Consider the following 14,583-nt stretch of genomic DNA (forward strand, 5'->3'; position numbering starts at 1 on the left):
ATCTCCTAGTTATTGGTTGATGACCCCCATTTTGTTTGGCAGTGTATTAACATACATAGCGCCCAGTTAAAAGACACTGAGTAGAATTTCCCTGGTGGTGCAGTGGTAAATAATCTACCTGCCAATGCATAGGACCCGGGTTTGATCCTGGTCTGAGAGGATGCCATGTGCCTCAAGCAACTAAGCCCGTGCTACACAAGCACTGAGCCTGTGCTCTGCAACAAGAGTAGCTACAGCATGAGAAACCTGCACACAAGTAACTAGAAAGTCACTTCTGCTTGCTGCAACTAGAGAAAGCCTACATGCAGAAAAAAAAAAAAAAAAAAGGCTTAGCACAGCCAAAAAAAAAAAAAAAAAAAGACATTGAATCCTCTGGACTGACCAAAAGACGCATTAAAATGCCAGTCTCCAACCATACCCCAGCCAAGTTTATGTGGAGAATTCATAGTCTGATTGCTGCAAAAAGAGAAAGGACCCAGCACAATGAAGACTTAGCATAGTCAAAAATAAATTTTAAAGATTTTTAGACAGAAAAAACTTTTAATGAGAAATGCATTCTTCTTGATAAAAGTTTGTGTTCCATGCTTATGATGAGAAAGCTTCAAATACTTATATGACGAAAACTTGTTTACATCATTATAATACTTAAGCCAATACTTCAATGTAATATTCAAATAATATTTCTAAAAATCAAATATCTTGTCACATAGTAACATAGGTAATTGTGAGATTCATGTACAGAGTAGAAAGCCATGTACTACCAGGGAATACAGAGAAGTAAAGACACAGCCTAAGCTTAAGGCGTCAACAAAAGAAGTAAATATCCAAGAAGAAATGCTGTAGGGGAGGTAAGATTACTTCTTGTTGGCTGGATCAGGAAAGACCTTAGAGGGCAGAGGTAGTGAGTTATACCTTAAAAAACAAGTATAATTTTGGACTGAGAAATAGACACATGGAGAGAGTACTCTTCAGGATGGAAATGATAAGCAAAAGAAGAGAACAGGAAATTACAGAGCTTGGAAAGAACTTACCCTCAGAACTCTGGAAAGATACAGCTCCTACCCAGCTCTAAAAGGCTAGCAGCCAGGCTTACATTTATCACAAAGGAAACTTGAGAAAATCAACCATACAAAATGATACCAACATTTATGTTCCCCCATTACCATTTCCGGAAAAGGCAATGGCAACCCACTCCAGTACTCTTGCCTGGAAAATCCCATGGATGGAGGAGCCTGGTAGGCTGTAGTCCATGGGGTTGCTAAGAGTCAGACAGAACTGAGCAACTTCACTTTCACTTCAATTTCAATGGAATGGAATGTCAAATTACTAGATGATCACTTGACGGTAATTAGGCAATTTACTTCTTGTTGAAAATTGTAATATATTTTCTCTGATTTCTTTGTTGTCTGTTTCTGAAAGATCTGTCAGTTGTGGACAACAAAGCACATTGTAAAATATGAAATCTTAAGACACTAGAATTTATTTTCACCAAATTTATCAACTTGGCACTATTTATAAATATTTCTATGTGTACTAATTGATTGAACTCAAGTTCTAAAGGAACTTTCTTTATATTTACAGGGCACCTGCTATGTTCCCTGCCATTGTCTACGTTCACTTTAATGTTACAAAAGTCTCAAAATAACCCACTGACTTAAGGCAGGAAAGAAATGTAAATTAAACATTAAATCTGGGTCATAACGTGGATAGAAAAAGTAACGCTAAGGAAAAGCTATTGAAAAAAAGAAAAGAAATAGGATGGCAGGATTTAAGATATTACCACTGAAACATATATATTATCATATATAAAAGAGCCAGTGGGAGTTTGATATAAGAGCGAGTGCTCTGGGACAATCTGGAGGGATACGGTGGTGAGAGAGGTGGGTTCAGGAGGGAGGGGACATATGTATGCCTATGGCCTACTCATGTTGATGTACAGCAAAAACCATCACAATATTGAAAAAAACAAAAACAAAAAAATTAAGCGATGGTGTTAGGCCTGAACAAAGAATCAAATCTTTCCCACACCTAAAACATTTGTGTAGTTTTCCTCCAGTTTGAATTTTCTGACGGTCAAAAAGTTGATATATTTTACTGTACTTATGTGTAAGTTTTCACTGCAGTATGGATTTTCAGATAATCTGCAACATCATTCCTTGTGACCAAAGGGTTTGTCACATAAATAACATTTATGTGGTTTCTCTGCTGTATGATCTGCCTAATGGGCAGTTCATGCTGAACATGCACTAGAAACTCTGCCACATTCATTTCACTTGAACGTTTTCGATACATTATGAATTCTCTGAGTTATAAGGCCGGAACACTGACTAAAGGCTTCGTCACACTCACGACATTTGCACTAAAATGTTTCTCACAACTGTCACATCTCTAATGTTTCTCTCTAGTATGAATTCTCCGATGGTTTCTAAGTTCGTCATTTCAAGTAAAGCACCAGCCATATACATCATATTTATATGGTTTCACTCCTGTCTGACCTGCTTGATGATGAGTTATGGATGACTGTGCCTAAATGGTTTGTCACAACTTTTATATTTGTAAGGTTCTCTCCAGTATGAACTCTCTGATGAACTGCAAGGTTTGCATTCACACTGAAAGCCCTGCCACATATACCTCATTTATATGGTTTCTCTCCACTATGAACTCTCTGATGAACAGCAAGGTTTCCACTACAAATAAACACCTTGCCACATACAACACATTTATATGGTTTCTCTCCAGTATGAACTCTCTGATGAACTGCAAGGTTTCCAGTATTATTAAACGCTTTGGCACACACATCACATTTATATGGTTTCTCTCCAGTATGAACTCGCTGATGAACGGCAAGGCTTGAACTTTCACTGAAAGCCTTGCCACATATACCGCAATTATATGGTTTCTCTCCAGTATGAACTCTCCGATGAACAGCAAGTTTGCCATTACGACTAAATGCCTTGCCACACACATCACATTTATACGGTTTCTCTCCAGTATGAACTCTCTGATGAACTGCAAGGCTTGAACTTTCACTGAAAGCCTTGCCACATATACCACAATTATATGGTTTCTCTCCAGTATGAACTCTCCGATGACCAGCAAGGTGTCCAGTACGACTAAATGCCTTGCCACACACATCACATTTATATGGTTTCTCTCCAGTATGAACTCTCTGATGAACTGCAAGGCTTGAACTTATACTGAAAGCCTTGCCACATATACCACAAGTATATGGTTTCTCTCCAGTATGAACTCTCTGATGAACTGCAAGGCTTGAAGTTTGATTAAAGGCACTGCCACATACTTCACATTTATATGGCTTCTCTCCAGTATGAACTCTCCGATGAATAGCAAGGCTTCCAGTATGACTAAATGCCTTACCACACACATCACACTTATATGGTTTTTCTCCAGTATGAACTCTCCGATGAACTCCAAGGTGTCCAGTATGACTAAATGCCTTGCCACACACATCACATTTATATAGTTTCTCTCCAGTATGAATTCTCTGATGAACAGCAAGGCCTGTTGTTCTAATAAAGGCCTTGCCACATACATCACACTTATATGGTTTCTCTCCAGTATGAACTCTCTGATGAACTGCAAGGCTTGAAGTTTGATTAAAGGCATTGCCACATACTTCACATTTATATGGTTTCTCTCCAGTATGAATTCTCCGATGAATAGCAAGGCTTCCAGTATGACTAAATGCCTTGCCACACACATCACACTTATATGGTTTTTCTCCAGTATGAACTCTCCGATGAACTCCAAGGTGTCCAGTATAACTAAATGCCTTGCCACACACATCACATTTATATGGTTTCTCTCCAGTGTGAATTCTCTGATGAACAGCAAGGCCTGTTGTTTGAATAAAGGCCTTGCCACATACATCACACTTATATGGTTTCTCTCCAGTATGAACTCTCCGATGAACAGCAAGTTTGCCAGTACGATTAAATGACTTGCCGCACACATCACATTTATATGGTTTCTCTCCAGTATGAACTCTCCAATGAACTGCAAGCCTTGAAATTTCACTAAAGCCTTTGCAACATTCATCACATTTATATGGTTTCTCTCCCTTATGAGTTCTCTGATGAACTTCAAGTTCTGAGTTCTGACTAAAGCATAGGCCACATATATCACATTTATATGGTTTCTTTCCAGTATGAAGTCTCTGATGAACCGCATGGCTTGCATTCTGACTAAAAGCTTTTCCAGAAACATTACATTTAGATGGTTTCACTCCAGTATGAGTACTCTGATGATTTTCAAGGTGTGTACTTTGTATAAAGCAGTGACCACACACATCACATTTATATAGTTTCTCTCCAGTATGAATATTCTGATGAACTGTAAGGTTTCCAATTTGAATAAAAGCCTTGTCACCTACATCACATTTATGTGGTTTCTCTCTAGTAAGAATTCTCCAGTGAATGGCAAGTTTGGTAGTTTGATCAAAAGCCTTGCTACACACGTCACATTTATATGGATTTCCTCCTGTATGGATTCTTTGATGTCCAGTGAGTTCTGAGTCCTGAAGAAAGGTTATGTCACATTCATTACATTTGTAAGGTCTTTTCTTTTGTGTTTCATGGTCTGGTAACAGTTCTGAAGCATGCATAACAGCATTCTCATGTTTATGAGAAAAGCCTTCGCAGACATTACAAGTTCTGTGAGGTGGTAAACCTGAGGCGCTGAAGTTTGTCACAACTTGACTACATTCAAAAATTATCCCTTCAGATTGTACCATCTGCAATTCATCCTGAAAGCTTGATCCATGCCTTTCAAAAGGTCCATTTCCTGCATCACTTCTACTATGATGATCTCTTCCATCAGTGAGATTTTTGTTATAGGATGTAGACATTTCCTTGTCATTTCTTTCATCATATGTCCACAGACAATCAAAGTCATGTACATTTTCCTGAATCTTCCTGAGGCGAAAATCTTTGATTTCAAGGATTTCAGCTCTTCCAAACATCACTCTTTGAAAAATTTCCCCTTTACCACTGTTTGCTTTGGCCTGTAATTTTTTGACCATATGTATATGAGACATATCTACAAGACATAAAGAACCACAGATATTCTATTAGTTACAATTCATAAATAAATTATTTCCTGTTGAACACATGATATTATACCAAAGGTCATATCCATCCTGAACAGAATTATGAATCTTCGCAATGATGATCTTAAAACGATACAACACTAAAGGAATATAACTCTTTAAAAAGAGTGATCATAGGTAATTCAAATTAATTTTAGGGTAGTATAGTTTCAAACACATCAGAAAACATTCATTTTATGCAAACTCACGTCAGTTCACAAAGAAAATGTATTTTCCCACCATGACCTCAAAGCTCATCCTACTTTGTACTAAACACATTGCTGTCTCATAATTGAGGAGAAACTAATGGTATATTGTACACACTTTATGCACACTTATACTTATTTAAATGGTAAAGAACATACAGGCCTAGAGAGGTGACTCAGTGGTAAAGAAACTGCCTGCCAATGGAGAAGACACGGCACGGGGGGATATAATCCCTTGATAGGAAAAATCCCCTGGAGCAGGAAATCAAAACCCAGTGTACTATTCTTGTCTGAAAAAAACTGAATTGACGGGAAAGCTTGGTGGGCTACAGTTCATGAGATCACAGAGTCAGACAGGACTGAGCACCTGAGCATAAAAGCGTCAATCAGGCAATACATGGGAATGGTAAACAAGGCAAAAGAAACATTCTAATGAATAATGTGAGAAATAAATCAGAGTTAGTAACTGTTCCACAAATACTGCATTGAGAAAATAAAGAATTCTGTAAAGTATATATATAAGTTGATGAGCCACAGATGCTAAGGTTGCATTGTAAAACTACTCAAGCCCGTGTGCCTAGGGCCTGTGCTTCACAAAAAAAGAAATCACCACAATGAGAAACCGTGCTTCCCGCAACTAGCGAGTAGCCCTCTGTTGTCTCAAATAGACAAAAGACCACACAGCAAAAAAGAACCAGTACAAGCCAAAGGAAAAAAAAAGACTTTGCCTTCATCTCTGTGGGTGCTACAGCACCACTGGCGGGTGCTGTACATTTCATATGTCAAAGAACACAGCCGTAAGTTAGGGAGACGAAAACTCTCCTGTGAGAGTTCACAAACATTAAACATCTGTTTTCTCACAGAACTCTCCCACCTGGAGAGTTTCCCAAACACTATAAATGGTGTGGCTTCCTCTCTGTCCTTGTGACCTGTGATCACACTGTGGATACTTTCCCACTCATCTGGATGTTTGCTATTAGCACCTCATTCTCCACAATCCAGGGGTCTTCTTCCTTGTGCCACAAGAATGGAGATAACGTTCAGATCAGAAACAGAACTCCCTACTCAGAAGTAATGCCATATACTGTGGCTTCTTCCAGAATCCCACCTTTCTTTTTTAAATAAATGCTTCTGTTATTTTTAATACATTAGGGTACTCATTTCTTCTGGATCAGGTGAGTGTTTGTTGCTGCTTGGTCTTTTCTCCAAGTTCAGCAAGTAGGGGCTACGCTCCAGTTGCAGTGCCCATGTTCCTCACTTGCTGCAGCTTCTCCTGGGTGCACGAGCTTGAGTAGTTCTCCTATGTGGGCTCAGCAGTTGTAGTTTCCAGGCTCTAGAGTGCTGGCTCGTAGTTGAGGCATACAGGCGTAGCTGCTCTGTGATGTGTGGGATCTTCTCAGACCAAGGATCGAACCTGTGTCTCCTGCATTGGCAGGTGTAGAATCCAGCTATTTTGTCAGCCAAGGAATGCAGACATTATAAACCGACAGAAAAATACTTCTCATTAAATTTACTCTCTGCCTCCTTCTGAATGCACAGGGAACAGTATAATATACAGTACAACATGCAGCAGGGATCCAGTTCCTGTCTAAGAACTACTGAACCAAGAACACAAGGCTAGAAAACAGGCAACTGGAGATTTCACAGTTTGAAATCAGCTTTATAAACACCTGAGCTGTGGAGAAACTCCTTGTGCATCACACAGTGGGCAGGTCACCTGAAGGAAAGTCAAGTTTAAATGCCTGATGCCAATCAGGAAGCTTTACATGTAAGTCAACAAGGTTTTGAGCTTAGTCAAGAAAAACAGGGGATCTCAAAAGGTACAGAGGGAACATGCAAAGGTACCCCAGGGCAGATCCCCACTTCAGGGGGAAGTGACACTCACCCACAGACAGCAGGTTCCTGAGAATCTCCACCATCACGTCCTTGTATAAGGTCCTCTGGGCAGGGTCCAGGCATTCCCACTCCTCAGGAGTGAAATCTAGGAACACATCCTTGAAGGTCAATTGCGCCTGAAATGAAAACAGATTTCACCAAAGGACCCTGAGGAGGATTCTTAGTTTCACACAAAATGAGAAGAGGTGAGAGGGGTAAAGCTCAATTCACTTGAAGTAATATACTTTCTGATAGATCCATTAAAAGCTGCTTGAAGCAAACTGTTGGTCTCTAATCTAATGTATAATTTCCTCTTTTTCCCTAAGATTATGATATCCTGCAATCAACATGAATTTGTCATGTATGTGGACAACACATGAAAAATACACAAAGTAAAATCAAGACTGGGTTGTCTATGCAGAAGTGTTCCATTCAACACAGTGAGTGACACAGTGTCACTTACTAGATGAGTTACAGCAAGACTGGTGTCTTCAGAGACGACAAAGTCCATAGCGACTTTCAAAGAACACACACTGTGATGATGACGACATCATCACACTGACAACAGGTGTTTCAGCACGTCCTACACGCTAAGCATTACTCTAAAGACTTCATACGGATGAACTTGTCATCAACATAACAGCACGTTAGAGAAAGATCTGTGTCCACCTTACTGGGGAGAAAACTCTGTCACTCTAAAAAATCGCTCAAATCAAACAGTTAAGAAATGAGGCAGCAGCACCTGAGCTCAGGTGGTCGGGAGAGACAAGTCAACCTAAAGAATCAACCAGTTAACTAGCAGAGAAGGAAAGGGCATCCACAGAGAGTTCCCTGAGAATACCTGAGACACGTTCAAGGAAGCTGAAATACAACAGAACAGCATAAATGGTCACGACACAGGGTCACACCCTCTCCATGGCAACCCTCACAACGTCAATAATCTTGCTATAATTTACATCATTCATGTGATGATGTAGAAAAATCAACACCATGAAATAAACTTAAGAGACAACTGAAACTGCTACACAGCATACACCATTATTTATGAGGATGTTTTTGTAATAAAACCATGGAGTTACATATCCATGCATTCATGCACACATGTGTAAACACACAATTGATTGAAACAAGAAGAGTTGTCTTTATTTTTTTCTTTCATTCTATCAAAATGCATTCAGCATCAGCTTTGTGCCTCAAACTTGAAATACAGCAGTGAACATGATGGAGCTTAAGTCTAGCAACCAGCCAGCCAATTTCATTCATTTCAAATTTTAATGTTACTACTGAAATCAGTGCTCTGACACACGGCTAGTGCTAGGACAAGATTAAACAGAAAGTCTTCACCTACATTCAGAAATCAGACAAGGTCTCTGTGAGGAAGAAACACTTAGGATTGGCAAGGTGGGAAATGGAAGAGTGTTGCAAGCAGAGAGAACAGCCTGCGTGCCTGCTCTGAGGCAGGAAGATATTTACTGAACAGAAAGTCAGCCAGTGTGACTGGGACACAGGGAATGCAGATGGGGTGATGCCAGGTAGAGGTAATTTATGCAAGATCTATGGATTTTGGACTTTATTCCAAAAGCTAATGGAAGTCACTGAAGAATGTCCAGGAGGAAAGTTAGATGCTTAGATTTGTTTATCAGAGTTCTGTCTACTGTGTGCAGAAGTTGTTGTTTACCTGCTTACTCATGCCAGACTCTTTGCAACCCTGCTGAGGGCAGCTCACCAGCTCCTCTATCCATGGAATTCTCCAGGCAAGAATACCAGAGTGGGTTCCCGTTCTCTTCTTTCATTGTACTTCTTCCTTCAGTAACTTTGTCAACATTCTATTTCTTTTTCAAAGCTTATTTATTTTGCTTACGTTGGGTCTTTGTTGCTGTGAGTGGGCTTTCTCTAGTTGCAGCTGCAGTGCCCGGGCTTCTCCTTGCAGTAGCTTCTCTTGTTTTGGAGCACAGGCTCTGAGAGTGTGGCTTCCATAGTAATGGCTCCCAGGCTCTAGGGCACAGGCTCAGTAGTTGTGGCCCATGGGCTTAGTTGCTCTGAGGCATCTTCCTGGACCTGGGATGGAACCCGTGCACCCTATGTTGGCAGGAACATTCTTAGCCACTGTACTACCAGGGAACTCCTCAACATTATCTTGTTCTAGTTCAAAAACTAATAATAATAATACTAGCAGAAAATAACATACAGGAGATTTCTTCCAATCTTTATAAAATACCTGTATTTAACAATATGTGGCCCTCCCTATGGGTAAATGGTTAAGAATCCACTGGGCAATGCAAGAGATGTGGGTTGTTGTCTGGTCTGAGATCCCACTTGCTGAGGGGCAACTAAGCCTGTGAGTCTCAATTCCTGAGCCAGAGCTGTAGAGCCCAGGAGGTGAAACTACTGAAGCCGGTGTGCTCTAGAGCCTGGGCTGCAAGACAACAGAAGCCACCACAGTGAGAAGTGTGCACACTGCATCCAGAGAGTGGCCACCACTCGCCAGAACTAGGGAAAAGACACTAAAGCAATGAAGTCAGAGTACAGGAAATAAATATATTTTAAAATTAATAATGTGATTTTTATCCTTAGTTTTAGCTATGTACTTATTAACAAAATCCAAAATGTATTATTTTATTCCATTAGGAAAATACTGAATCAAGATTAGTAAAGTTGGAGAATTCCCTCATGGTCCAGGGGTTAAGATCCCTCACTTCCACTGCACGGTTTCAGGTTCAATCCCTATTCAGCAAACTAAGACGTCAAGAAGAAAGAAAAAAAAATTAGTAAGCCTGATTTCATAATTTAAATTAGATGGTGTAACAAACCACTCTCTAGCCCTGACATCGCTTTCTGAACATACCATTCCATTCTATTCCCAAACACTTAAGTTTTTAAGGAGGTGCTCATTTAGTTTTAAATGTGCTATAAAAAGTTATAACTGATTTCCACTCATTGGCCTCTTTTGCAGATTTTCCTGTGTACTGTACATGTTAATACCTGTGGTCCACGTACAGCTTCTTTACCATGGTTGACTGAGAGCAGACACCGCGTCCAGATGGGCCCTCAACAGTCCGTGTTGCCCAACAGCACTGAGACCCCGTCTCCAACCCGTGGGTGAGAAGCCCTGCCCAGGATGGTGCCCAAGGGAGCCTCCTCACAAGGGCCAGGTCACCAGGTTGCAGGGAGACCGGACCTAAGTGGAGTTGACAGGGCCTGGGGGAAGGCCCCGGGCAAGCGTGTGTACAGGAATCACACAGGACACTCCAGAGTCAGACACAATTAGCGAGTCCTAAGAACGGTATTTCAGGAAGGCAGTGTGAGAATCCATTGAGAATATGACCCTACCTGAGAAAGAGCCATGCCTGACTCCTGTTCTTTCCTCTTCTGGGCCTCTTTGTCCATGAGTCTTCACAGTTCTATCATGAAAGTTGAAAACATGTTGTTTAATGCTTAGAGTCAACACATCCCTCCTTTCCTCATCCCCAACCACACACATAAGGAAGCCCTAACCATGTGGAACAGACAGTCCTCTGTGGTCACTGTCTCAGGAGGGACTCAGCACAGTCAGCTCCTGCAGAGAGTCCAACACGGGACTTTACCACAATTTCCTTGGATCACACTCCCCTCCTGGTGAGGCCTCATGCACACAGCAACAGGGGGCACCTCTGCTGACCCCATGATGCCCTTCAGGTCACACAGCAGGCCCTGGTCCAGCCCCACTCGAAGCAGAGCACTCTCCCCTCCCCCAGGGCCTGATCTCAGTCTCAGAAGTGGAGGCTAAGAGCCCTGGTGCTCAGTGCAGGATCCAGATCGGAATCATCTGCGCTCTGTGCACATTCCTGGGGCGAGGCCCCACACGAGAACCTGAGGAGCCTGTCTGATCGGGGAGAACCGACTAACCAAAGGAGTATGTGTATACATACCATACACCCTGTGAGCATATGACACATGTGTATAGTGTGAAATATTTATCGCAATCCACTAATGAACACATCTATCACCTTCAAATTCCCATGCTCTGTGTTTGGTGAAATCACCGATGACATACTCTCCTGACAAATTCCCAGCATGAAGTAACAGAACAGGATTAACTATAGTCAGCATGCAGCGCATACCTCCCCAGGACGCACTCATTTCACAACTCAAAGTCTGTACATTTTGACCAACATCCCCCCATCTTCCCCACCCCCCAGCCCCAGATGACCACCATCCTACCCTCTGGTACTAGTGAGTTTCATTTTTTTTAATATTCCATATAATGGAAGGACATATAATACCAGTCTTTCCCTGTCTTAATTCACTTACCATAATATTCTCTACATTCATCCAACTTATCCCAAGTGAGACAAATCTCCATAATTGTTTACAAGAAAGTCGCTATTGAATGAACAAATGTTTATCCCAAGCTACAAAAATAATTAAGTGTAAAGAAAGCAGAAAGCCAAAAGTAAAACCTACACAAGGAACATGTTGAAAGTTCCTTGAAAAGGCATCATGTAGTAAGTCAGTCAGTTCTTGCCCCATTTTTTCTCTCACATAACCTCTACTCTGCATCAGGAAGAGCGAAGGGGGTGACCCACAGCTGAGAGAATCAAGTCACTGCCACAGCCCCCACCTCAACTGGCTCTACACATGGCATGCTCTTTTAATACAAATAATTACAAAATACATATGCCTCACAGACAGAAGTTTTGCAATTCTCATTCTGATCTGTATAATTTAAAGAAGAGTTGCATTAGATTTTAAAGCCAAGAATCAATGTATAAGGACTTAATAATTCTTACCCAGCTGATTCAGCACTCTTCCGGATCTAGTCCCCACCATCACCTGCGCAATAGCTGTTTTCACTTCATTTGGTTGATCTGTTTCCCTGCTTCTTTCTACATCTCCCTTTCTCTGCTTGCATCTCTGCTCTCCTGCTGTGCCTGTCCTCCTCTCTACTTCTTCCCTGCCTCTCATCCCGCCTCTCTCTGCCATCTGTTCGCCTTCAAGTTGCTTTCTCTCCAACCTCCCTGGTGATCCTCAATCTCCATGTATTTCTGCTTTTCTTCTTCCACCTCTGCCCTCCCTTCCTTCCAACTCTCTGGCACTCCCAAGTGGCTATGCCTCCCTTCAGCTCGCTTTTTCTCTCAGCTCCTCCAATCACTAGGAGTCCCCTTTCTCTCCCACCAGGATATTGTTGCTCTGGTTCCAGCTCTTGTATCCCCTTTGCGGGCTGTGTGAACTGCCTCTCCAATGTCGCCCTCTTTGGGACCCCTGATTTACAGCCCCTCTCCCTTGAAGGCTATAGAAGGGGGCGGTAGAAGATGAGATGGTGAGACACCATCCCTGGACTCAACAGACCTGGATTTGAGAAAACTCTTGGAGATACAGGGCTTCCAAAGAGTCGGAATGAACAACCACACCTCCCTGTGTTGCTCACCCTTAATTCTCCGGAGACCCTGCTTTGCTCTGAATTTCTCTCCTTTCCGCACCCGCTCCCTTCAAGGCTCATTCTCTTTCATGAAGCTGTCTCTTCCAAGTTCCTCACCATCCTCTTCACTGCCATCGCTTGTCCCACAGGCTTTTCTCAATTTTCCATTTCCCTAGGAGTCGCTGTCTCTGCTTCTGATCCCGCCTTCCGCCCACTATTTACAGGGTAGGAGACTGAATAAGAAAGGCCCTCCCGCAAGAGCCAAATTCCAGCGGGTGCTATTTGGGGCCAAAGAACCATGGGTGTCACGTGGCTGGTTCAGGTCAGCTCCCCCAATCAGGGATCAGGGGAAAGGTCACTCTGAAGGGCAGAAGGCCCGTCGTGAGGAGACGTGAGGACAGACGGCTGGGAGAGAGGGGGTCTCAGGAGCGGGGCGGGCTCCCCAGAATCCCAGGACCGGGGAGAGTACGCTGCCCCTCCGGGGGCGGGGCGGCCGGCGAGGCCTCCAAGGCCCGAGAAGGAGAGGCTGAAGAACGTGCAGCGAATAAACCACCTCACCTAATAGAATTGTATGTGGTGCAGAAAGGGTAGAGGGGTCAGTGAGGCCAGTAAACGGTTTTAAGCCGGGGAAAGGTGCGAAACGCAGCGTTTCAGTGTTCCAGAAGCAGGAACCGGCTTCAGTGCAGAGTTTAACCAAAAGGCAGGCGCCCCTTGGCCGCTTAAGGAGACGTCTGAATTTGCTGGGGGTGGTAGGGCAAAAGCGGGGATTTAGAGTCAGGCTCAGAGGTTAAAGCGTCTGCCTCCAACGCTAGAGACCCGGTTCGATCCCTGGGTCGGGAAAATCCCCTGGAGAAGGAAATGGTTCTTGCCTGGAGAATGCCATGGATGGAGAAGCCTGGTAGGCTACAGTCCACGGGGTCGCAAAGAGTCGGAAACGACTGAGCGACTTCACTTCAGAGTCACTAGCGACCCTCAGATCCAGGGTACAAGGAAGAGGAGACGCGAGAGGCAGGCTTGACTCCAAAGACAGAAACTCACCCAGCGCTGGGACCTCCAGTCGCCGCTCTCGGCCTCCGCGTGGGTCACAGTGCGCGCACGCGCAGACAAATAGCTGACCGGCCTGCAGGCGGGGCCAGGCCGTCAGCGGGTGGGTGGTGGAGAGAAGCCGGACCAGCATAGCGCCTTTGAAAGGTGAGGCGGAAACTCTCTGAGTGGCAGGGCGGGGCGGAGCGTCCCGGCCCGGAGGCGGGGCTACTCGTTGCGGGGGTACGGGGCTACGCCGCGTGGGGCGGGCGCGGGGCGGGGCGGGCGCGGGGCGGGCATCGGGGCGGGCGCGGGGCGGGCACGGGGCGGGGCGCGCGCGGGCGTCGGAGCGGGGCGGGCGCGTCGGGGAGGGGCGGGCGCGTCCCGGCGCGGCGGGGCGGGGTCATTCGGCGCAGCGTTTCGAAGCGTCGCGGCGCAGAGGGCGGAAGTGAAGTGAAGTGAAGTCGGTCCGTTGTGTCCGACTCTGCGATCCCATGGACTTTAGCCTACCAGGCTCCTCAGTCCAGGCAAGAATACTGGAGTGGGTTGCCATTTCCTTCTCCAGGGGATCTTCCCGACCCAGGGATCGAACCGGGGTCTCCCGCATTGTAGGCAGACGCTTTACCGTCTGAGCTACCAGGGGGTAGAGGAAACTGTAATTCAATACTGTAATCACTGCTAAAGGGGACTGCAGCCACGGGACTGCTCCTTGGAAGTAAAGTTATGAGAGAACTAGATGGTGTATTAAAAAGCGAAGGAATGACGTTGCCAACAAAGGGCCCTATAGACAAACTATGGTTTTTCCAGTAGTCAGCTAGTTCAGTTCAGTTCAGTCATTCAGTTGTGTCCTACTCTTTGCGACCCTATGAATCGCAGCACGCCAGGCCTCCCTGTCCATCACCAACTCCCAGAGTTCACTCAAACTCACGACCATCGAGTCAGTGATGCCATCCAGCCATCTCATCCTCTGTCGT

At 44.1% G+C, this 14,583-nt stretch overlaps 1 protein-coding gene across 5 annotated transcripts; it reads right to left on the bottom strand.

Moving 5' to 3' along the window:
• Window positions 1-520: 520 nt before the first annotated feature.
• On the bottom strand, window positions 521-13,675 carry LOC105605937 (zinc finger protein 665-like). 5 transcript variants are annotated; one of them, XM_060399022.1, is made up of 5 exons: window positions 13,625-13,675; window positions 11,836-11,883; window positions 10,519-10,589; window positions 7,199-7,325; window positions 521-5,058 (listed from the first exon to the last, which is right to left on the bottom strand). In XM_060399022.1, the coding sequence occupies exons 3-5, from the start codon at window positions 10,573-10,575 to the stop codon at window positions 2,633-2,635; spliced, it is 2,610 nt and encodes an 869-aa protein (XP_060255005.1). In that variant the 5' UTR covers window positions 10,576-10,589; window positions 11,836-11,883; window positions 13,625-13,675; the 3' UTR covers window positions 521-2,632. The 5 variants fall into 5 exon arrangements, with proteins under 5 accessions (XP_060255005.1, XP_060255008.1, XP_027833464.1 ...); XM_060399025.1 differs by having other exon boundaries at window positions 8,867-10,589; XM_027977663.3 differs by lacking the exon at window positions 11,836-11,883.
• Window positions 13,676-14,583: the final 908 nt, after the last annotated feature.

This window comes from Ovis aries, chromosome 14 (genome assembly GCF_016772045.2).
Source record: "Ovis aries strain OAR_USU_Benz2616 breed Rambouillet chromosome 14, ARS-UI_Ramb_v3.0, whole genome shotgun sequence".
NCBI lineage: Eukaryota > Metazoa > Chordata > Mammalia > Artiodactyla > Bovidae > Ovis > Ovis aries.

Coding starts and splice junctions, on each gene's coding strand:
- LOC105605937 (XM_027977663.3), bottom strand. CDS start 10,575: ATGGACAAAGAGGCCCAGAAGAGGAAAGAACAGGAGTCAGGCATGGCT. Junction 7,326..10,518: donor CAGGCATGGCTCTTTCTCAG/GTAGGGTCATAT, acceptor TTTTCATTTCAG/GCGCAATTGACCTTCAAGGA. Junction 5,059..7,198: donor CAGGAACCTGCTGTCTGTGG/GTGAGTGTCACT, acceptor TATGTCTTGTAG/ATATGTCTCATATACATATG.